The sequence below is a fragment of the Malania oleifera genome, chromosome 5 (genome assembly GCF_029873635.1).
Source record: "Malania oleifera isolate guangnan ecotype guangnan chromosome 5, ASM2987363v1, whole genome shotgun sequence".
Lineage (NCBI taxonomy): Eukaryota > Viridiplantae > Streptophyta > Magnoliopsida > Santalales > Ximeniaceae > Malania > Malania oleifera.
Window position 1 is genome coordinate 15683796 of NC_080421.1, and position 25996 is coordinate 15709791.

General features: G+C 37.1%; 1 protein-coding gene across 1 annotated transcript in view; it reads right to left on the minus strand.

Annotated features, from left to right (window-relative positions):
* LOC131156677 (uncharacterized) overlaps positions 1 to 25996 on the minus strand; it is a 95572-nt gene that overhangs the window by 36355 nt on the left and 33221 nt on the right. Inside the window, exons 6-8 of the mRNA XM_058110541.1 lie at positions 23885 to 23972; positions 23126 to 23315; positions 1794 to 1920 (exon numbers count right to left, since the gene is read on the minus strand). Of these exons, the coding sequence (XP_057966524.1) occupies positions 1794 to 1920; positions 23126 to 23315; positions 23885 to 23972 (405 nt within the window). The remainder of the gene's footprint in view (positions 1 to 1793; positions 1921 to 23125; positions 23316 to 23884; positions 23973 to 25996) is intronic.

Below are 25996 nucleotides of genomic sequence, written 5' to 3' on the forward strand. Positions count from 1 at the left end.
GCCTTTGCCACATATGGTGATTCTAGTTCTCCACCAAACAATAGATGAAGTTATCAAGGTGGTTTGAGCGATCATGGTGGTAGAGATGGGCAAGGTAGAGGTACTCCTCGCAAGTGCGCTCATTGCAGATGAGGTAATCATACTATTGAGCAGTGCTGGAATCTCCATGGTAAACCTTCAAGTGTTGCCAATGCAGCAACACCAACTCCACACCTTTGGGGCCAAGTGGGGGGCAAAATACTTTATCTATTTCAGAGGAAGAGTATTCCAAGTTCCAATAGTATCAAGCGTCACAACAAGCTTCTCTTCCCATTGCATCTCTTGCCCAAACAGGTAATCCCATAGCATGTATATCATCCAATAATTCTCGTCCTAGTCCTTGGGTTATAGACTCTACTGCAACTGTAAATCCCATTTCTTCTATTTCTCTTCCTTCGGTTTTGTATATTCACAAGTTTTCTTTCAATCTTATATCATTAGCAAGATTAACAAAACCATAAATTATTCAGTAACATTCTTCCCTGATTCTGTGATTATTCAGGATTTGAAGATGAGGAATTGGTGGAGGGCGTGAAGCTAGTGGACTTTATAACTTTGAGGTGCTATCTCCTTCAACCACCTGCACGGCAGCTGCCACACCTCTCTAAATTCATTGTCGCCTTGGTCATCCTTCATTGGAAAAGTTGAAACATCTAGTTCCTTAGTTGAGTCATGCATCTAGTCTTGATCGTGAGTCTTGTCAATTGGAAAAGCATCGTCATGTCTCATTTGCTTTGTGTGTCAAAAAATAGGCTGAAAGCCCTTTCATGTTAGTCCATTCTGATGTTTGGGTCCTTGTAAAGTTGTGTCCAAGTTGGGTTTCCGGTACTTTGTAATTTTTGTGGATGATTATTCAAGGATGACTTGGCTATATTTAAACAAAATCATTCTAAGTTATTTTATATATTTTGCGCCTTTTGTTCTGAAATAAAGACTCAATTTGGTTTTTCAGTTCAAATAATTCGAAGTGATAATGCTAAACATTATTTCAATACTCAATTCACTACTTACATGACTGAGTTTGGTATTGTTCATCCGTCATCATGTGCCCACACTCCTCAACAAAATGGGATCGCGAAGAGGGAAAGTAGACATCCTTGAAATCACTCGCACCTTACTAAATCAAATGCATGTACCTAGAGTATTATGGAGTGATGTTGTACTTACCACTTGCTATCTTATCATTAGGATGTCATCCTCTAGTCTTAGTGGTAACAGGCTAGGAGCATATGATATTTATGCTCCAGCTTGGGGGGGAGTGTTAATGGTTATTTTAGTCTTTTAGTGTTATTATTGTGTTAGTGTATTAATTAATGAGAGTTAGATAGGGAATTATGGTCATTAAAATGTATTTGGTTTGTATTATAAATAGAGAGAGAGACCTATCTTTGAGTTAGGTCATTCATTTAATTAAAATCTCAAAATGCATGATATACACTTGGGCAAACAGCATAATAGCTTAAGCTTTTAGGAAAAATTGTAACCTAACATGATACTTGAGCCATATTTACAAAGAGGTGGGTTCTATTCTTGTCCCTTGCATTAATTGTATGGCTGTTAAAATTTATTGTATTTCTTGTAATGGTGTTACTTAAATTTGTTCTCTCTCCACACGCAAGAGGCACATGGGGGGTGCGTCAAGGCTTGATATATTGGCCCACAACCGAGCAGCTTAAGATTTTAGATAATGTGGTAATGTAAAAAATTAAAAGAAGACAACAAGGGTGGAAGAAAATAAAGAAAGGAAAACTTACATCGCCACCATTTACACCAGCATAAATAATTTTTACGAGGACATGATGTGGTTTGACAGGTAATTTCAATGGCGCACGCACAATGCTGGTAGCAGCACGAAAATTGTGGCTTAGAGTGTGGACAATTCTGGAGAACAAGAATAACTATCAAACACCAATAAACAAATATCTTGCCTTAAGTAACATTATCAAAACTTCAGGAATAAATCAGCTGGCCTAAAGAATTTTTTGCATGTTCATGAGGAACTGAATGAGATAATAATATGGGAGATAATAACAGATATAGAATAAATGAATGGATAAGAAAGGGACGCATAAGCTGAATAGTCATATCGACACAAAGACAGAGATCATATCATAAGAGTTTTTAAGCTTGTCATTAACCGAAAACCACACACATAATAAACTCTAACTATAAGAGTTTTGAGTCATGGGCTTTGAAATATTCCAACAAAAAGCTATTTTTTTCAAAAGTCAGTCAAATTTTCCATTTTCCAACAAGAAGGCTCATGGGCAAAATAAACCACTCTTACAGATTGTTTAGCAACTACTTATTCTAGAAATGCAATCTATAACCAACTATACAATCAATTCCCACGAAAAGTTTCGAAAGCTTACAATAACTCATCTTTTACAATTTCTAACACCTCACTTCCTACTAAAACAGCTTCTAAATTCTCAAGTCCCTTTAAAACAACACTTCTTTTTCCAGTCACGCTTCACCGACCATAATAACCCCACCCCTCTTTTCCTCCATTCATTATATGAAACATGATGACCAAAAGGAGTCCCTTTTCATTACTTAAATACCAATTCTACACGCAGTATGCATTAGGAGTTGATGATGCATATAAGCTAGAATTTCTAGATTGATGGTAAGATTTTATTTTTTCAACGGACAATGATATATCGTTAGCCTAGATTCAAAAACAATAACAACAACAACAAATGCCAAGCCTTAAGTCCCCCAAATGAATACCATTCTACCAATTTATGCAATCGTGGGCAAGGGAAATTTCTTTCAACAAATTCAGGGCTATGAAATCCTTATTTACTATCAGATTCCAAATTATTTTAGGTCTACCCCTATCCCTTCTACTGCCCCTCAACAGTAACTAACTCACTCTTCCTCAACGAGGACTATTTGGCCTACATTACAAGTGCCAAAACCATCTGAGTCATCCCTCCCTTATCTTATCTTCTACATGAGCTATGCCTAATTTTCCACAAATATATTCACTCCTACTTTATCTTTTAACATTATACCACTTACCCATCTTAGCATTCTCATCTCAACAACATTTACTTTTTGGATATGTTGCTCCTTAGTCGCGCAACATTCTAATCCATATAGTATGGCTAGTCTTACAGCCATTCAATGGAACTTCCCTTTTAATTTTAAGGGTATTCTACGATCACATAGCACACTTGAAGCATTTCTCCATTTTACCCAGCTTGCTTTAACTCTATAACTTCAATAATATATGCAAGACATTGAAATCTACTATTACTATTGATTTCTTCATCATCAAGTTTAACTTTGTCTCCAATATTCCTCCTACTATTACTGAAATTATATTTCATATATTCTCTCTTATTTCTACTTATCCTAAAACCTCTAGATTCTAAAGCTTCTCTCCATTACTCTAACTTAGATTCCACTCCACCCCTAATTCCATCAATATCCTTATTGACATTGGTACCCTTTTTTTCTAAAACCCACCATAGAACTTCTTTGGGTACCCTATCATGTGCTTTCTCTCAAGTCAATAAATACCATATGCAAGTCCTTATTATTTCCCTAAACTTTTCCATTAATCTTCTTAAAAGATAAATAGCTTTTGTAGTAGATTTCCCAGGCATAAAACTAAATTGATTTTCTGAGACCTTCGTTTCTAATCTTAATCTTTGTTCAAATACCCTTACCCATAGTTTCATTGTATGACTCATAAGTTTAATTCCATGATAGTTATTACAATTTTGAACATCTCCTTTATTTTTGTATATAGGTATTAAAGTGATTTTCCTCCATTCGTTTGGGATTTTCTTTGTTTTTATGATTATGTTAAATAAATTAGCTAACCATATAATTCCATTATCACCTAGGCATTTCCAAACTTTAATTGTCATGTTATCAGATCCTATAACTTCTCCATTTTTTTATCTTTTTTAATGCAAACTTAACTTCTCTAACTCTAATTTTAAAAATAAATCTCATAGTTTTAACCTTTTCCTCATTTGTCAATTTAAGTTTAAGACTTCTACTTAAATTTCATTAAATAGCTTATTAAAATAACTTCACCATCTTTCTTTTCTGTTTTCTTCCTTAACAATATCATCCTCACTTTTCATACATTTTACGTTACCAAAGTCCTTACTCTTTTTCTAACTCTAGCAAGTTTAAATGTCTCTTTCCCCTTCTTTTGTATATTATCTAGCATATAAATGATTAAATGATCTACATTTAGTTTCACTAACGGCCTTTTTGCATCATTTCTCACCTCTTTATACTTTTCAAAGTTTTCCATGTTTCTACATTTTTGCCATGTTTTATACCAAATTCATTTTGTCTGTATAGATTTTTGAACATTTCTTGATCCCACCACCAACTTTCTTTGCCATCCAAGAATCTTGCCCTTGATTCACCTCAAATCTCTCACTCCGACTTATTTTATCCTTTCTTTTCCATTTTTTAATACATATATCTAACACTAACTCTATGTTGTGTGGTCACTCTTTCATGGGGATAACTTTACTATCCTTACATGATAAACAACCTACCTTCTCATAATTAAGAAAAAATCTATTTAATTTTTATTTTGTCCACTTTTGAAGGTTATTAAGTGTTGTTCTCTCTTTTTATAGAAATTATTCATTGTAATGAAATCATATGACATAGCGAAGTCCAAGATCATATCCACAAACTCATTTTTTATCTCCATATCCATATCCTCCGTGTATCCTCTCATAACTTTTATTATCCCTTTCAATGAGTCCATTCAAATTTGCTCCAATGAATGTTTTCTCAATCTTGATATCCCTAATATAATACTATCCATATCTTCCCAAAACTGTCTTTTAAGGTTTTCTGTCTAGCCTACTTGAGGAGCATAAGCTCTAATGACATTTATTATCTCTTAGCTTAAGACCATCTTGATTTTTAAGATTCTATTCCCTAGTCTTTTGACATCTACTTCTTATATTTTTCTTTTCCAGTGTACCAAAGTCTGAATCCTGATTTTTAAATTTCTCTAGCTCTCTCCCCTACCACCTAATTTCTTTAAGGCAGATTAGATAAATTTTTCTTCTAAATTGTGCTCACAATCCCCATACTTTTACCGTCAATTTTTCCTATATTCCAAGTTACTAATATAATCCTAGTCTCCTGAACTAACTTCTTTGTCCACCCACATCTAGAATGATGTAGGTTTCCTCGCATATTTGATGTCATACTCAGGTGCCGACACGACGTTTCACTTCTGGGCGACGATCTAGCCCACCCCTCACCCACTTGTTGCTACACCTAGGTGATATAAGTGCAACATGTCACTCATATGGGACACCCCACCAAATAATTGGGTAAGGATTCAAATCATAGTGATCTGACAAGTTTTACGCTAGCTGTCAAATACCTAATGCAACCCTCCCCTTTACTTGGGCTTGGGACCGGCTACATGGAAAATATTTAAAGGCATTGAGTCCATCACAGGTAAAGTTGGCCTAGATTCAAAAAATAATATCTAAAACCAACCATAGGCGTTTCATTTCTAAAATGGTGCAAAAAAAGCACTACTACTTTATAGCAAAAAAAAGGAAGGAAAAAATCGGGGTGAGTCAAGAGACACAAATTAATAAGCTTTGTCTGAGAGATCTTGAGCATAGATGGCAAAGAAAAGTTCAATTCACACCCTATGTTCCTATATTTCTAAATTTTAATAATCATGCATCTATCAAGGCCAAATATACACCAATAAGAAAGAGCTTTAAATTTTTAAGCCCAGCTCAGCCAATTGTTTTTTTTAATACCATGGCCATACAATGTAATAAACTATGTTAAATCAAAAGAAAGCCAAAAATTCAGAAAATCCATAAGAAAGTAGAAATTTCTTAAAACAAATAATAAGGGGGGAAATAGAAACTGACAAATTTTGGGATTTAAAATCACAAAAAACAATAAGTCTCTGGTTCAAGACCCCCCTGAGTGCATATCACCTTAATACTATCAATCACACAACCTATGCTAGGAGTTTTAAATAAATCATCATTTCTCATCCTCATCACATCAAAATCACCTTGGGCATGTAATAAGACGAAATCACTTCCGGAAGTAGCATGAATGGAGGCACCTCTATCTATCACCCTATTAGTCTCCTCACGAGCAAGATTAATTTCATTATTGTCATAAACAATAAGAAAACTACCAAAAGTAATAGTCTTGTCATCTCTTTCTTTTTATTTGCTCTTTCTTCCACCTTCTACAATATTTCTTTATATGACCTTTCTTACTACAAGCAAAATATGACCTTATTCTCCCCCTATTTTATGTGACTGCCTTAGAGGATGAAGAACCTTTATTTTCTTTGCCTCTCGCTCCCCTTCTCCAGATATCCACATTGGAGGGGCGGTTTAAGAGGATGAAGAACCTTCATTTTTTCTCCTTATATCTTCATTCAATAAGTTGCTTTTTACCAAACTCAAACACAACTCCTTCCAACGCCAAGTTTGTGATGGAAACTCTCAAGTGTCTCCCAACTATTCAGTAAAAAATCAAGAATCCATAAAGCCCACACCTCATCAAAAGAAATTTTCACAAAGGCAAAACAGATTATAATTCCTTGCATTTTATTCAAGTGATTAGAAATATAAGTACCATCCCTGTATTTCAAATTTATAAGATTCTATATCACATACAATTTATTTTCTCTGCTCAGCCAGTTTTGTCCAAAGTAAGTGTACATCAATGTCATTGGCCGCATGGTTATGAACATTATCATCAACACATTGTTGAATATAACCACACACTTTTCTATTTAACAACTTCCAACCATCATTAATTTTGTCACTAGATTTGGCCCGACCCACCAAGAATAGGGACTACAATAATTTTTGCAAAAACAAAGGCCCTCCAGTTTTCCTTTGCCAAATGTGATAATTACTTCCATTCAAACTAATCACTCTACTAGTGATCAATTCCATGGCTACACATTAACCAAGCTCTGATACTGTAAGGAGGTGATGGCTAAAAATAGCCCAAAATAATCCTTCCCTTATTTAAATCAATACGAAGTATAATAACCAATTACCAAAAATCAGAAGTAATCAGCATTCAACAACGCAAATTGGCCACACAAACACAAACAGAACACCAAGATTTACATGGACAAACCATTGGCGAGAAGGAAAAACCCATGGGACCAAAGAGTCCGCTTTCTATCTTCTAGTATATCAAAATTATAATTTACAATAGGTCTTTGCTAGCTGAAACTAGAGACATACATCACTAAAATCATCAAGAATAACAAATTCTTGGCAAAGCAATATGAGTCATCAACAAGAAGGTAAATCAAATTAGAGTGAACAATAGGGAGGTTTCACCCAAAAATAGAGATGTCCTAGCAATGAAACCAGTTCTATAGGGCTCCAAATGCAAATGACATTCAAACCATCCATAATGAATAAGGATGAGTCACGAGCAATGTATCAATTTCTGCTCAATCGGGCGAAAAATCACCATCTGATCATCAAGATCAAGCTAACTGCGCAGGTACCTTTAACCCAGATTTTTCAGCAAAGAATTTTCTTCTACCCCTCACTCTCTTCTTGACCAAGGTTGTCAAAATCGAGATTCTATGTAGGACCATTGGAGGGGTCTGCAGGATCGGATCGTAAAATTGGATCAAGAATTGTAAGATTTTACTTTCAATGTAAAAAAAATATATTTAAAATAAATGTATATGGAATTTTATGACAATTCTTAGGACTATAAGCTTAATTAATAAGTCAACTAATAAGCTTAGTTGAAAAAAATTTAAAATAAATGTATATGGAATTTTATGACGATTCTTAAGACTATGAGTTTAATAAGCACAGCTGCAAAAAAGAAGAGTAGGAAAGGATTTGATTGAGAGAAGAGTGCTGACTCTGCTGGCTGCTGAGGCAATCGATAGAGAGAAGAAGACTGAAGAAAGGAGTCGACCACCAAAGAACAATCAGAACTTGGTGCCAACAGAAGAGTCGACTATCGAGTGCTGAACTGCACATCGAAGCCTTACAGGAGTACTCGACTAGAGTAGAGGAGAGTCTGAGAGAGACAAGAGTGTTCGAAGGGTTCGCTGGTTGCTGCCCTGCTGTTGATCTAAGTATCTAACACCTCAGCAGTCGAACAGAGCTGCTGGCGAGTGTTGAACTGTGTCAATAGAAGACCATAAATTATGCCTTGTTAATAGCTATTAATCTACGATGTATATACTTTCATAAATAGGAGAGGAGATTTAACTTACCATGTATAGCTTCCTAAAATCACTCTTATGTATATTAGCTGGCTTACCATATATAGCTTCCTAAGATCACTCTGTGTAATTAGCATGTACATATTTAAGTTTCCTTGCATAACCGGCAGTCTTGCCCATATAATGAAAGACCTTCTCAAAAGAGAGGACAATTCGAACCATTCTATTATGGTATCAGAGCTATTCTCTAAGAAATCTCAGTCCTAGTTTTCTCAGTCATAGCCTCAGTACTTATGGAGAAGTCAAATAATGTTTGTGTCAGATTCACTGGCAAAAATTATGCTGCTTGGGAGTTTCAATTGGAGACCTTTCTCAAAGGTAAAGAGCTGTGGGGACATATAGATGGCAGCAGCAAAGGGGGATCTACTGCGGAAAGGTCTGTGGTTGACAAGGCAGCTTGGGATGCCAAAGATAATCAAATCATGTCCTGGATACTTGGTTCTATGGAGCCACATCTGATTCTTTCTCTGCATCCTCATAGGTCTGCAAAGGCTATGTGGAATTATCTCAAGCAAGTCTATAACCAAGACAACAATGCTAGGTGCTTCCAGCTTGAGTTGGTCATTGGTAACTATACTCAAGGGGATCTATCAGTTCAAGACTACTACTCTGGTTTTCTGATTTTGTGGAATGATTATTCCAACCTTGTTACAGCCAGAGTCTCTGCAGAAGGATTGGATGACAGTACAACACGTACACAAAACCAGCCCAAGAGACCAATTTCTAATGAAATTGAGGCCTGACTTTGAATCTATTCGTGCCTCTCTAGTAAATAGAGATCCTGTTCCGACTTTGGAGGCCTGTTTTGGAGAACTCTTGCGTGAGGAACAATGCCTTAATACTCAGAATATTATGGAGCAGTCTCATGTTGCTTCTAATACCGTCTCAGTTGCCTATGCTGCTCATGGCAAGGGAAAGGGTCGTGACATGAGCACCACACAGCGTTATAGTTGCAAGAAATATGGCCATATTGCCCCTAACTGTCAGAAATTTTGCAATTACTGCAAGCAGCCAGGGCACATTATTAAGGACTGTACTATTCATCCTTCATGCTCCAACAAGGTCTATCATGCTGTTGTTACTGGTGACTTACAGCCAGCTATGCCTGCTGTTACTGCTGCAACTTCTGCTGTTGCTTTACAGCCTCCAGCCCCTTTTCTAACTCGAGAAACGGTGCAAGAAATGATTGTGAGTGCATTTTCAGCATTGGGTCTTCATGGTACTGGTTCTTCATCTCCCTCTTGGATCTTAGACTCAGGTGCTTCTAATCATATGACTAATTCTCTCCATGGTTTAAGTAATGTCAGAAAATATTGTGGCTCTTCACATATTCAAACAAACAATGGTAGTGCTCTACCCATTGTGGCAGTTGGTAATGTATCTTCTTCCTTTAAGGATGTTCTTGTATCATCTAATCTCTCTGTGAATTTAGTTTCTGTTGGCCAGCTTGTGGACCAAAATTATGATGTACATTTTACTCATGGTGGTTGTGTTGTGCAGGATCAGATGTTAGGGCAGTTGATAGCGAAGGGGCCTAAGCATCGACGTCCCTTTTCTCTACAACTACCTGCTCCACAAAGCTTACCTTCTTTCTCTGTACTGTCTTTACTTTGTAATAAGTCTAAAGTGTCAAATGAAGTCAGGCATAAGCGCCTTGGTCATCCTAATTCTAGGGTTCTATCTTATTTGTTGAAATCTGGTCTATTGAATAATAAAGAGCATTCTTCTTCCACTATGTTTCCTGATTGTGCAACTTGTAAACTTGGAAAAAGTAGAACTTTACCCTTTCCTTCTGAAGGGAGTAGAGCCACCCACAGTTTTGAGATCATTCATAGTGATGTCTGGGGTATTAGTCCTATTATTTCTCATGCCCAATACAAATATTTTGTGACATTTATTGATGACTACATCAGATATACATGGGTGTATTTCTTGCGGCACAAATCAGAAGTTTTTCATACTTTCAAACTGTTCTTAGCTCTTGTTGACACTCAATTTTCAGCTGCTGTTAAAATTCTTCGGTCCGACTCGGGTGGGGAATATATGTCTCATGAGTTCCAATCTTTCTTGCAATATAAAGGTATTATTTCTCAACATTCTTGTCCATATACTCCACAACAAAATGGAGTAGCTGAACAACAAAATGGAGTAGCTGAACAAAAGAATCGTCATATTTTAGATGTTGTTCGGACCATGCTCATTATGTTAAACTGCACATCGAACACAAACAGGACTATTACAGCCTTACAGGAGTAGTCGACTAGAGTAAAGGAGAGTCAGAGGGAGACGAGAGTGCTTGAAGGGTTCACTGGTTGCTGCCTTGCTGCTGATCGAAGAATTGAACACTGAAGCTGTCAAACAGAGGAGCTATTTTACCCTATATTTCAAGATTTTGGGCTTAATGTATAAAAGCTTTGGGCCCTCTTTTACAGTAAAAACACATATTAGGCCCTACAATTCAAGCCCAAAGAGGGAAAAAACCCATTCCAGGAAGAATTGTTATGATTCCACTCACAATTATGATTCCACGATTCCACCGATTCAGGTACGATTCTGTAACGATTCTACTGAAATGCAATTTTCCATGGGAGCTGGATCGTTAGGGTAATTTTGAATCGTAGAATCGTACGATTCTCCGATTCAAGTCGCGATTTTAACAACCATGTTCTTGACTGTCCCAAAGATGCACGAAGCTCACATTCTTCCAGCAATAGCTTCCCGAGTCAATTGATTTATCTTAAAAGGCCACCATTCATCTTCCAAAGTAAGCTACAACCAACTAGTAAATGAAACACCCCATTGCAAGACAACTAGGGTGGATCCCCACCAAGCATAAATTTTTTCTACTTTTACTTGGGCAAGGGCTCCACTTGGGCATCAACCAAAACATCCAAGCGGACCACTCCACACATGTGGGCAATCCTCCACATAGGAGGGAAACTCAAAAGCATGAGTCACACTTGCTATAATGAGATGTATTGCAAAATTTACACAAGAGATTAAGATTTGCAAATAAGACAAGCTCGATACTCTGATATTTTAATACATCTTCTCTCAGCACCCAATATGATTGAGGAATGGAGTCACACTCACTGTTACAAAGAGTTTACAAGGGATTAATATTCACGAACAAGAAAAAGTTTATAGTTTATCACATAAGGCAGAACTGGGAGTACAGAGTTGTCAAGACTACACCAATGAATGGCTTCTCAAAGGTAAGTAGAAAAGATAAAAGACAAAAAGAGGAAAACAACCACCCTTTGAGGCTTCATTTTCAGTTGTGGAAGTTAAAATGCACATTCAAGATTGCATGGCATCCTCATGTATCTCAATGATGAAATTCCAACATCACAACCTACTAAACAGCATAGTGGTTGCAAAGGTGGTTGAAAACATGGTAGGAGAAGAGCTAGACATAACTATTGCAACACTTGGTGCTACAGAAAAGGGGAACTTCCGATTACTGTCCTTCATATAGGAAAGAATGGATAAGAAAACAAGTGGCTATCAGAAATGTGTTAATTGTGAGTAGTCTTGTTAGCTCTTAGAAAAGTGGGTGCCAGCCATGAAACACACTAAGATTCATGGATCTGCTGGATAAGTCCGCTACCAATATTCCACAAGGAATTGCCTGTGTTATCACATCATCCACATCACCATTGTTGATAGTGACAGTACATTTCCAAATAACAAGTTTCAAGGCAACCAAAAGCTGGTATGCTAGCATGGTCAAAAGGTGGCGCATGAGCTCCCCTTTATACATGCTAACAAAAGTTAAACTTGCATTTTCAAAATGCATCTCCAGTTTCAAAAACCACACCCATGATAGAATCAATAAGAGTTATTTAACAAGTATATGAAAATTTATATCCAGTCTGAAGTAGCAACTTTTTTTTGGTTGCAAAAGAAGAGATTTCACTAGAAAGAGAAGAATTAACAAACACGAGAATAAGGCCTTCCCCATCGAAATTCTGGAAATATCCTTAAAAGGAAGAAACTAAAAACACAAAAAAAATGCTCCAATCTCACTGAATTTTTTAAAAGCTTACTCCCTTAAAACAACCAGAGCCAATGCACCATAGAGAAGCCAAATAATGAATCTTCTCCCAAACCAGCCGCCTGCTCAATTTTATCCCTACAAAAAACTGTACATTTTGGTCCAACCATAAACCCCACAGACCTGCAGACCTCCTCGCACCTAACTAAATGATCCCAAAAACTCCCCAACTCCTAACCATAAGAAATCCCTCATTATTTTCTCAATCTTATTTGCAAAACCCACTGGAATTTAAAAATTGACATATAATATAAGGGAACGCTAAATAAACAAGCCTGAATAGGGTAATTCTGCCCCCAATGGAAAAAGGTGCCCCCTTCCAACCATCCAACCTCTTGTCCACTCTTTCCACCAGCTGATTCCAAAAATTCATGGATCTAGGATTGCCCCCTAAAGTGACCATAAGTATGTCAAAGGCCAATCTAAAAGACCGCACCCCACCTCTAAAGTCCACTGCATAACACACTCAAGAGGCATATTAATATTGGCTAGACCACTCTTCCCCAAACTTATTTTCATCCCTGAAATCATCTTAGAAACACGAAGGATACCCAAAATACATCTGAAAGAAGGCCTATGGTCCTCTAGAACAAACATGGTGTCATCGGCAAATTGAAGATGAGAAACCACCACATCATTTCCGTACTTTCAAACCTTTGACCAACCCCCAATCCACAGCCCTATCCACCATTCTGCTCAAAATATCAGCTACTAGGACAAACAGAAAAGGTGAGAGTGGGTCCCCTTGTCTAATGCCTCTAGAAGCCCTAAACCAAGACTTAGGTTCCCCATTCACAACAACAGAGAACCATACATTGGATAAACAACCCCTTAACCACCAATGTCACTGGACTCACTGCTCACCAAAACCTTTTCTTGTGAAATATTGTATGCTTTTGCATGAAAGCACCTATCATGGTAAATTCCTTCAGAATGCTCCTATATTGGAAAAATGTTTCAAAAACTTCACTATTGTTTCTAGGTGATGCAGGAACATAGCAGCACCTTTCATAGCCATTAATAAATTCAATTGAAGAGTCTTCCATTAATGTGGTTTGAATTTCTTTTGAGTCATTTAATGTTTGTTGGTAGCATTTAAGTTGTTTTCCAGTAACTAGTATATTGGAACTATATATGGGCTATCTAGAGACTAGTTTTAGTCTTGGGTCAAACTAGATTTTATTATGTGAAGTTTAAAAGTCACATTCTATCTAAATACAGATCAAGCAAATGAGTCCAACGGTACTTTGTTCCAGAAATTTATTGCAAGTATATTGCTTAAAGTGATTATTCTCCTCCTAATCCAATCAAGTGTGTGGCTTGGTCGCATTGAGTGCCATTCGTGATTAGTGACATTGAGTGGCATCCATCAGCCCAGGTTGAGTGAGACCTCAGGTTATGTTTTCCTTGGTTGAAACCCCACTGGTTTTGAAATTATCTTTCTTTTGTGTGTTTTTGGCCTGCAACAAATTGGTATCAGAGCAGGATCTGCTCTTCTGTGTTCATTCTGGTTCAATTTCTCTGATTGAACTATACTAGATGCCTCCCAAGTAGACAAAATGTTGAGGTAGTTAATTTGCAAGCTCAAATGGGGGAATTACAGCATTCTCATGAATTTATGCAGCAAATGTTAGCAGATCTTCTTCAAAGAATTCCGGGTTCTCCCGCTAGAAGTCGCAGGAGCCATTCTGTCAAAGGAATAGTGAGACAAATTCTTCCAGTTCTACTGCTAAGTCAGAACCAGTAGTCGGCGATCATTGGCTCATGGATGAATTAGTGAAGGCTCTCGAAGGAATGGATAGAAGCATTCAAATTAATGTGCTAGACTTTGAATGCAAGCTTGATCCTTATGGGTATTATGACTAGATTGCCTCTTTAGAAGAATTTTTTGTGTGGAAAAAAATATTACTGATGCGTGACATGTTCAATATGTGGCAACTAAATTGGCAAAAATATCAAAGTATGGGCAGAAGAAGAGTTCCAAGGATTAGTACATGGGCTGAAATGAATTTAAAGCTAGATAAGAAGTTTCTCCCCCCTTACATCATCCTTAAATTCTTTACAGCAAGTTTCATCAGTTACGCCAATGTAGTGATCAACAGTTTCTGATTATACTGCACAATTTTTTTATAAGCTAATGAGTCATGCAAGTTTGCGTGAAAGTGATGACCAACTTGTCACAAAATATTCAAGTGGGCTGCATTTTAATCTAAAGTCAGATTTATTGATGCAATCCATTCATTCTCTTGAAGAGGTGTATCAATTGGCACTCAAGGCTGAAGAGAAGAACAAACTGAGTTTTTTTTAGAAAAGGAGAAAACTTGAAGGCTGGAAAGGAGAAGCTAGTGACTAAGGAAAGAAAGGAACAGCATTGAAGTGTCCACACCCTCACATTGGGGGAGGAAACATAGAGCAAGGCAAAGCTGCCCTGTTTTCAAGTCCCATGTGTTTCAGATATGGTGAAGCTGGTCATCATTCCTATAAATATCCAAAAAAGAAGGCTGAATTTAATCTTGCATAGGAAGAGCATGAAGAAAAGAAAGAGCCTATCTATGATTAGGAATCTGAATATGCAATTAAAGATTTTGATACTAAAAGCTTGGTTATCCAACATTTCATTGCTGCTCAAGAGGATGATCAATGGTTACAAAACAATACCTTCAAGACCTATTGCTTGTCTCATGGAAGAAGTGTGTTCTAATGATTTGATTCAGGTAGTATAGAAAAAATGGTCTCAAAGGTTATGGTGGACAAATTGAAACTTTCATGTGTTCGGCATCCTAAACCATACAAGGTGTCATGGTACAAGAAAGGAGAAATTCCAGTAACTCGAAGGTGCAAAGTCAAATTCTCCATTGGAAAGTATGAAGATGGAATTTACTTTGACATTCTTCCCATGGATGCATGTCATCTACTTCTTGGTAGACCATGGCAATTTGTTCGCACTGCTCAACATGACAGAAGGGAGAACACTTGTTCCCTTATCAAGAATGGAGTGAAATTTTATAAGCAGCACTGGAAGGCATACCGTGCTAATGTGCAACCCGAAAGCTCAATTAGCTTGATCACTTCCAAAGAATTTGAGATCTCTTGCAAAGAAGGAATGACAACTACTTTGCTGGCTGTAGGAGATGGTCAGAATCAGTGTTTTAAAAGGCAAGGTGTTTTACCCTCCGTGAGGCGAGGCGTAAGCCTTTTGGGACTAAATTTTTTTTAAATAATTAATAAATAAAATTAATTTATAAATAATAAAAAATGTGAAAAATTTTAAAATAATAGAGAAATATAAGAACATAATTTTTAAATATCATATAGACCAATTTTAAGTTTTAACTTTTAACTAACAAACACAAACAATATATATTAAAAATATAAGCATAAGCCATAAGAAAAAGCCAAACTAAAAATGTCCCAATACTCTAATTTTTAAAAGCCAGCTGCAACCAACACAGTGGCAGAGAGTACGACAGAGTGAGAAGGTCGCGGAGAGAGGTGAGAGACTGCAGAGAGACGACAGCTCCGAAGGGTTCGTCGAAGGGAAAAAATACGTCAAAAGGAGTCGTCGGAGGCAGATCAGAGTTTGGAAGGAAACATCGACTTGTCCGAGAGAGACGAGAAGCTTGGAGGAATCGTTGGAAGCATCCGTCAAGTTGTCGGAGAGAAAGGAGGTTCTGGAGGAATCGTCAAAGAGAGAGCAAAGGCTATCGTCGAGGAGAAGACTCGCTAGAGGCTTCGTCGAGGGACCAGAACAAAGGAAGCTTCATGGGAGAGAGGGAGGATAGGGCTTTCGAAGCATTCTGGGTTCTGCCCTGTTTAATTTATGTTATAAGCCAAGAATCCCAAAAGGCGTACGCTTGGCATTTAAGGCGTAAAAAGGCGAGACTTTACACCTGAGGCGTATGCCTTCTCCCATGAGGCGTATGCCTTTTAAATCACTGGTCAGAATCATGTCCAAGAAGCTCCTTAGGAAGTAAAAAGCTTACTTGACTGATTTGAAGGCTTAGCCCTTGAAGACCTTCCAGCTAGTTTGCCTCCTCTCCTTGATATTCAACATCAAATCGACTTCGTTCTAGGTGCTATCCTTCCTAACTTGCCTCATTATAGAATGCCTCCAAAAGAACATGCTGAATTGCAAAGACAAGTGAAATATTTTCTCTCTAAAGGACTAATAGAGAGTCACTTAGTCCCTGTGCTGTCTCAGCCCTCTAAACACCCAAAAAGAAATAGATGGAACTTGGGGAATGTGTGTTGATGGTAGAGCCATAAACAGAATCACAACAAAGTATGGGTTTCCAATTCCTCAACTTGATGATATGTTTGACATGTTGATTAGAGCAAAGGTCTTCTCTAAGATTGACCTTCTTAGTGGCTATCACCAAATCCATGTTTGGCAGGGTGATGAATGGAAAATAGCTTGCAGAACTAACGAGCGGCTGTATTACTGGCTTGTCATGCCATTTGTATTGTCCAATGCTCCTAGTAAGTTTATGACGTTAATGACCCAGGTTTTGAAGGAGTGTATGGGAAAATATGTTATCACCTATTTTGATGAAATTTTGGTGTATCAAGATAAAATTCAGCACCCTGAACACCTAGCCAATGTGTTTAAGATCCTCCATGACAATCAGTTATATGTCAACCTCAAAAGGTGTTGTTTTATAACTGATAAAGTTGTATTTCTAGGATATGCTGCAAGTGCAGGAGGCTTGCAGCCTCATGATTGGCGTACACCTAAGAGCTTCACCAATATTCGAAGCTTTCATGGCTTAGCTTCATTTTTTTGTCAGTTCATCAAAAATTTCAGCACACTTGTTGCTCCTATAGTGGATGTTTTAAAGAGCAAAGAGCTCAGATGGACTAATGAAGCAAAGGATGATTTCATCATGGTTTATGTTTGAAAAGAGAGGTTCCTGCTGGCACATATAACTAGATCAAGGAAAGGAAGTTTGGACCTTGCCAGATACTTAAGAAGCTTGGGCAGGTGCCTACCGTTTAGAGCTGCCGTATGGCCTATCAATCATTCCTGCATTTAATGTGAATGATTTATATCCTTTCTGTGGTGATGCAGATCAAATTGCAATGAAGCCCCATAACTTGCAGCAAAAACAACAAATTCAACTCAAGAAATGATAGATGCATTGGATGTGAGAAGTATTACAACCAGGCGTGGAGTTATACTCAATACTTGGTTCATTTTAGTGGAACACCAAGTCCAGAAGATGAGGATTTCAGATCACGAGCTCAAGGAGGTGGATGAAGCACTTTGGGAAAATTTGACTTCAAGCACTAAACTGAACTTTTTCAGGCAGGGGAGAATGATGCAGGAGCATAGCTGCAACTTGCATAGCCATAAATAAATTCAATTAGAGTGTCTTCCATTAATGTGGTTTGAATTTGGTTTAAGTCATTTAATGTTCTTGCTGGCATTTCAATTGTTTTCCAGTAACTAATGTCTTGGAACCATATATGGGTATAGAGACTTGTTTTAGTCTTGGGTCAAACTAGCTTTTATTATGTGAAATCTAAGAGTCACATTCTGCAAAAATTCAGTTCAAGTGAATAAATCCAGCAGTACTTTGTTCCATAAATCCATTTCTGCAAGTATTATTGCTTGGAGTGATTATTTTCCTCCTCATCTAATCAAGTTTGTGGCTTGATCGCGTTGAGCAGCATCTGTGATTGGTGACATTGAGTGGCATCTGTCACCTCCTGTTGAGTGGCATCCCTTGTTATATTTTCCTTGGACGAAACCCCACTGGTTTTGACATTATCTTTCTTTTGTGCGTGTTTCTGGATTGCATCAGTAGGTTATTGGAACTATGAATTTATTAGACAGATACACACACACTCTCTCTCTCATATATAATATCAAAATATATCATGCTCATCTTTTATTTAAAATATCTTGTTAGAAGTAATACCTCCTCTTAAAATTTTGTATTATACTTCTTAATGCTATTTATTCTTTTTTCATATGACTAAATATCTTATTCATTTGAGATTTGTAGTTGGCATTTTTTTTTATATAAAAGAAGATGTATTGAGAGAGAGAGAGAGAGAGAGAGAGATTACATCATATGCGAGGACAAGAATTCCTCAATAAAGCGAAAACAAACAAAAAATAAAAATAAAAATAGATTACACAAACATTACCCAAGGAAACCCCTCTTCAAACCCTTCCCGTCATAATTTACCAAACACTTCAAGTTTGCTAATTCCCTCTGACCATTCTTAACCTTAGATTTACCAGTATCCATCCGAATTTCATTTCCTTTGTAATCTGACATGTGTAGACCCAATTCCTCCAACAATTGCTGAGTTTGAAAATTTTCCTCAAAGATCTCCTCTAGAAGTAAGGGCAAAATTCCATCTTTTTCCAATTGCTTTTCTTCTGTACCAACATTTTCAAAACTACTGTGGAGGTGGCACATATGTTAAATCCCCAAGTTTATCAGATGAATCAGAAACATAACCACACTGTTCCCGAATTTCATCTAAAAGCAAACCCCCATCACAATCAAAATCACTGATGTCCTCACTGTCATTATCTGAAAAATCTCCCCAATTTTTTTTCCCTTGCAGTTACTCAACCCCTCACTAATCCCACCCTTCTGGCCTAGTGCTTCTTCCATTATGCTAAAATTACCTCCTGGATCTCTTTTCAACACTTATCTTGTTATCTCAGCAGAGCTAGCTGAAATCAGAATGAATGATTTCTGTAGAGAATGAGAATGAATCAATTGTATATTCAATTGTGTATTCTTTACATACTCGGGTCCCTATTTAACATGCATACAGAGAATAAAATATGGAAAAACAGAAGAAGACACAACTTGCAGTTGAGATGTGTGTATTTTAGTTTCGGTGGGGGGTCTCAATTCATAGCATCTGGCTTGTGACAAGATCTCATGGTAGGTGATGGTGGCTCACCTACCATGGTAGGTGGCCGTCATTGACCAACCGTGGCCGTTGTTCACACTGCTGGCCGTCATTCCACAGTTGCTCACTTTTCTTCAAATTTTTTCCTCATTTCAGCACCCATTAGTTCTGCTTTCCGACAAGTGTAAACCCTGAACGTATCCGAATTTTCTTACTGTTTGATTCGCCCCCACCCCCCCCACCCCCAAAAAAAAAACCAAAAAAAAAAAGCCAACATTGTTCCCCTGACAATCGACCTCTCAAGAATCATGATTTTTAATGAAACCCCTTCCTTTTTTTAACCACACTAGAATACCCACTGGAGGTGTTTTCTGCTATTGGAATCTCTTGTCCCACTAAAAAAGTAGAATCATCAACAAAAATTCCAGAATTTCTTGGAACAAGACTTTCCTTTACCACCACTTTCCCTCTAATCCTTTCAGTACTCTTGCTTCATACTAATGAAGAATGAGAACAATCTTGATCATCATTATTCTGCTTAGTATATGAGCATTGCAACACACTGTTTGTACCTCGATTCAGCTTGGAAGACATCATATCTGTTAAGTCCCTAAGCTGTCTACACCCATCAATGGGAGAAAACTGGGCTTGAAATGTAGACTGCTCTTGAACTCCCTCAATTTGTACTCCAAATTCTGTTAGCTGCTGCTCCAACTGATAATTTCCTTTAAATACATCTTCTCACGAGTGTGCTCTCTTTTCAATACTTCACTCCCAAATGCACAGTCCTGGTCTTTAAAAATATCAGAAGAACAGTCCTTTTGGTCCTTATTTGTAAACTGAACATCTAGAATAGTTGTTTCAGCCTGTATGGCTTTATCAGCATTATTCAACTGTTTAAAAGAATGGCCCAACTGAGAATGACCCATCTGAGATGAAACCTCTTATATTTTAAAAAATGACCCAAATCCTTTTTACCAAGACAATGGGCCTGTTCAATTAATTGGCCCAGCTTAGTTAAAAAAGCAACTCGTTCTTTTTCAATAACCTGGACCAGGTCCAAAACAAAAACCAAACATCCTGGCCCAAAATTTTTTGCCTCATCTTCTCCAAGTACAACCCTAGCCACCTCTGCTATGTTTGCAGCTTCTTCCAATACCCTAGATGCCCCCAACTCTGTGGACATTCTCTGATCGATCAGCTGTTATTTCCTGCAACAAAACTACGGGTTCCTTCAATTGCAACTCACCCCCACACTGAAAACAAATTGTGCCTTTCCCATACTTCACACTCTGCTTCCATGATTGGATACAACTTCAACAACCATCACCTTTACCTTCGCCTTCACCTCTCTTCCCTTTTGACACCACTTGACTCCACGATCTCGAAGCTGAAGGGCTTGCTTCACCTTTACCTTCAGATTCATGACAAAATTCCTCAATTATCTCACAGAAACCCTGTGTAAAATTTCGCCATCCTTCTCATTTAGTGCCACCAGAGACGAATATTGAATACTGCTTACCTTTCCCTCCCAGTCCAAACTCCAGAAATTTTCCCACCTTAGTCCATTAAATCGACAGCCAGTACTGTATGTTTCCAAGACAAACCCTACGAAAACTCCTTTCCATCCGACCAAAAATTGATAGAGCATTAGTAAACCAACTAACAGCCTCTTTGGAGAATCTTACCCATCTATTACGAGAAATATTGTTCTCAAGAACAAACAAGGGGCTTCCCCCACCTTATCGGTTCTCAGATAAAAGGTCTTCCCTTCGACCTGCATCAGATGATTTTTAATTGTCTCCTTCTTTTGAAGCCGTCTCTGAGAGAGAGAGAGAGAGAGAGAGAGAGAGAGAGAGAGAGAGAGAGAGAGAAGAGGGAGGAGAGAGGAGGGTTTCGTGAGAGAGCCATCCAATTACTATTTTCTAGTTGGCATATTTATCAATAGGACAGAATAAATGAAACCCATCAATAAAGTGAATGTCAAGTGTTCAAAGAATAGACAAATTTTTCAATAAAGTGAATTTCACACATTCAAACAGCAAAACATAAGTGTAAATAAGCTAGAAGAAAATGTCCATGCTTGTTAGGCTTTGGACTCAATATAACATCTGAATGAGTACAACGATATCCTTGAGTGTTTACAAAGTACCCGATGACTAAACAAAAGCAGGTTTTGCATAGCAACAAGCAACGAACTGACCCCAACCTTTTCTTAGGCATAATGGTTAGCCACCTCAACACCTATGAACCCTTTGCTAATGCAAAAACAACATGAGAATTTCATCAACTGAACAATATATCAAAATAACATGCAGCAATTTTCTGATTACTTGCTTATTGTCATTGATTAAGTAAAAAAGTGACTTGTTTCAATCTTCAACTGAATCACTTTTATCAAGAAAGTAATGCCACGTGAAGAAGTTTGCTATCACAAATAGTTGTACTAGTCTTCATTTTAGTTGATCAGGGATCTCAGGATACTTCTAGTTGATGCAAAAATATATCAGCAAAGTCTAACCCCAGTAATAAATGGTCCAGCAAGCCAACCTATCCAAAGTAAGGATCAGCTGTTTTAGAAAGAGAAGGCTTGGCATTTTACCCATGGTGAGGTGAGGTGAGGTGAGGTGTAAGACTTTTTGAGAATTGAATTTTTTATTTCAAATATATTTATAAATTATATATACCAAAATAAATATGAAATTTATTTAAATAAATTATAAATTTTGATGTCTGAATGTTAAAATTTAAAAATAGTTTAGGAAAAAAATCTTAAGTATAGTCACATAAACCAGCCATGTGCCCATACCCCATAGACTGTAATGAGACAGCCATGTCATTCACACCCAGTAAAAATGAAATAAGGACACAAAAAAGGGTGGGCATGCGACTCATCAGGACTGAGAGAACCTGACGAGATACAATCACTATCAAGAGAGAGAGAGAGAGAGAGAGAGAGAGATAGAGAGAGACTCGAGATAAGTATGGGATTCACGGAGATCCCTAGTTGTCCCCATCAGAGAGAGAGAGACAAACCAAAAGAGAAGACTGGCTGCTGAAGAGAGAATACAGCGTCGAAGGAGCAGTTTCGCTGAAGAAAAGTGTTGTCAAAGAGAAGCAGCTTCGTCAAGGGATGATTCATTGAGGTAGCTGCTTCATCAAAGGGATGCTTTGGCAAAGCTGCTTCATCGAGGAGGGCTGTGGAGTTTGAATGAACGAAGGCCATTTGTGCCCTAATTTGCTGTCTCTATTTTTTCAAATATTTTTTTTATATTTTTAGAAAACATATTGATAGGGAACCAGAAGGCATACACCTTGAACTCTTAAAGCACAAATTTTTGGTTGAGGCGTACGCACAGATTCAAAAGGTGTGCACATTTGAGGAGTATCAGGTTTTGAAATATGCCTTGGGACATTTTAGCCTGAAAGCGCATCAAGGTACGCCTCAAAGAAAGCCATGGAAACACTGGTAAGGAGAGAAGCAAATCAAAGTAAGTCAAGAGATGCCCTGGAAACTAGGCCAGGTGATAAGGAGGGTAGATTGGAGGGTGCCACATCTTAGGTTGAAACATATAACCAAAAAGGGCAAGTCAATCGATTCACATTATTTTCCTGAGCTGCAAAAACATTCACATCTAAATGATATTAGTTACGGCAGACGCACTTGAATCAAAACCTTACAAAATAACAATAACTGTAGACAACCCTTACATCATTACATGGTAACTCAAAATTATAGTCTCATGTATGTATTCTTGAAGCAATTCAATTTTTTTTCAGTTTCCATCCTTTAACGAACAAAAAGTACAACCTAGTGTTGTTTCACACAACTAAGATTTTCCTTTTTGGCATTTTCTATATATTAAATTTCACATAGCTTTACTTACACTTTTTCAAAACTTTGAGGAATTTGGAAATTTGACGGAGCTGTGAATGACAATCTTTGTCCAGACTTTGAATGTTTCACCATGTATTTTTTTTCTTCTGAAGGTGTCGGCCAATACTCCAAGCCTCTGCGCTTTGTAATCCACAAACACTTTCCAGCTTTGCTCTCATCACTAATAAGCTCAAAAACACCTAAACAACAGAATAATAACAAATATAATAATACATCCAAAGGCCTCCCTAAAAGGTTTTGCATTTATGGACCAAAATTACTTTCTACAAAGGAACTATAAGTTCACAAATTAGAAATTGCAAATTCTAGAGTCAGAAATTGATTATGCAATCTCAACCCCAGAAATCAAAAGAGAAACTTAAGCTGATATGTACAAGTAAATCTTCCATTCTTACTCAATACATTTGTTACTAGCGATAGGCCTAAACTAAAAATATCGGTAATTTAAATCCCAATAGTTTCAGTCCCAATTTAACGTGAAATACTGACCTTTCATCTTTTATCTTTTTGCTCAAGCACCTAAGGACAGGTATCCACTACAAGAAACTTTTACATTGCTTAAATTGGGAATCTTGACATGGACAAGATAATGAGAAGTTGAATATTTCTATACCCTTAAAACCCATTAAATCTCTACAAACAAATATTTCAAGCAATTAGTTCAGAACCAAACTTTCATTTACCATAAATGTTGTCCAACATCCAGTCTCGTGCAAATAACAAAGAAAAAATTAAGGGGAAAACATACCTTTCACCACCATCTCCATAGGCACAAAGCCACCCATTAAGGCCATAAATTTAGGATCCATTTTCAATGACAACTCAGTATCAACAAACTGCACGCATGATTACATAAATTCTGATTAACTCATACTTAAAAGTCAGAATGCAATAAACAGATATTTTTGAGTCGTGCATTAAATGAAATTTGTTTGGATGAATGCTCAAATCAGCACATGCAAACAATGCAGATCATTTTTAAGGTAAGGACTGGCATTGGAATTCAAACTGGTGAAGTAAAGTAACCAAAAGAAACAGCATTTTTAAGAACCAAAATAAGGAAAAGTGGAAAGCACATTGAAAGACAATTGATTAGAGGTTGAAGAAATGAGAATTGCCAACATAGCTAGGAACCAATGATGTAATATATAAATATTTACTATGGCAATCAACTCATAGAGTTGAGAAACACAATTTGGATTTCCCTCAAGGCCACAAGACTAATTTTGCTTTGGTAGGAAGGAATGAAAATGGACAGAAAGGAAAACATGCAAGGGAGGGACAGGAAAGGAAAGAAACCCTTATCTGTTTTTCCCGATGAACCAAAAAAAAATGGTAGGAAAGAAATTTTTTATCATTTTAATGGGGAGGTCTCTTTCTGCCCATTTTCCTACCACTTTTGCAGGGACTAGTTTTCCAAGGAAGTCCCATTTTTTTTCTCAACCATTTTTTCTTCCTCGATTTTCCATCCTACCAAGCAAAGGAAAAAGGATCTTTTCACTCATCTTTTTCCATCTTTACTCTTTCCCTCCTATGAAGCATTGAGAAAACATCACTTGTACGAATTAGAAGTATCACATGATTAACATACTTCAAACATTGACCGGGAACTTGGAAAGGCCATAAATGAGGAATTACAGATAAATTATGCTTAAATATGACCCCCTATTGTAGATTCAAATGGCTTCTTCCAAGATTGACCAATATCCTTCCCCAAGTCATATTCTCGAAGTATTATACTGAGAGTACAGATTAATATCAATTCAATGAGCAAGGCACACAGGATTTGTTATAGCCCAATTGTTCCCCAAAAAAATCAAAAATTTATGAGGAAAATATTGGGGTTTTTAGTAAAAATTTAAACTATAAAATAGTAATCCATATCACTCCTTATGTCACCGCATTCACTGTTTCTAGCCGTAGCCTTTTTAAAAAAAATCTGAGGAGCATAGCCTCTGGCCTTTGAGGACTCACCTATCAATCAAGTTTGGATCCTTATCAATCCACCAACAACAACAACAAACAAAAATTTGGCTCTTCGTAGAAGGATGATGACCTAAGGACTCAATCTCCAAAGCAATTAGTAACTATTCTCTTTTTTTTTTTTACTTCATGCTTTACAAGGTTTTTCTGTCATCTTGAAGCATGTATGATATCAGTATAAATTCATGCCAATTGTTCATGATTTGCTGTTAATTGTTACTTTGCTTGCTAATAGTACTAGGTCAAAGTTTGTGCTTCACTAACTTAAGAGTTTCATTTTGAAGAATGAAATTCATGTCAATTTTTCATGGTTATATTTCTTTTGAAGATTTTTATTATTTTAGATTTCGGTTTAAATTATTTTACATATGGTGGTCTTCTTTGACGTGGAACAAGTTACTAAAATGAACCCATTGGAATAAAATAATAATAAACAAATAAATAAAATAAAATAAAATAAACCTGGCTATGAGCCTGCTTCCTGGAGTCATGGTTCAAAGAAACAAACTACAATCTCTAGGGGAGGGTAAATATGAATCATTTTTTTTTTAAAAAAATCCATTTTATTAAAGATCCAAATTCCAACCCCCTCTCCCCCCCCCCCCCCCTTCTTCTAAAAAAACCTTGAAAAAAAAAAAGGACACTTAGATTCTAGTTTCGAGAGTTCTGGATTTTTTTTTACCCATTTAGGGGGCAGTGGGAGAGAATGTGAAGAAGCCTGGAAATAAATATAATTTTCAGAGACAATTTTTACAGTAGGATGTCACGAGAAAGTTGTGCTATTACCAACAACCTGTTGATCATATTCCTCCATGCTGGAATTTCCTCGAAGTTGGAGATACAATGTTCCTTGATTTTTTGTTAAAAAAAGTGAACT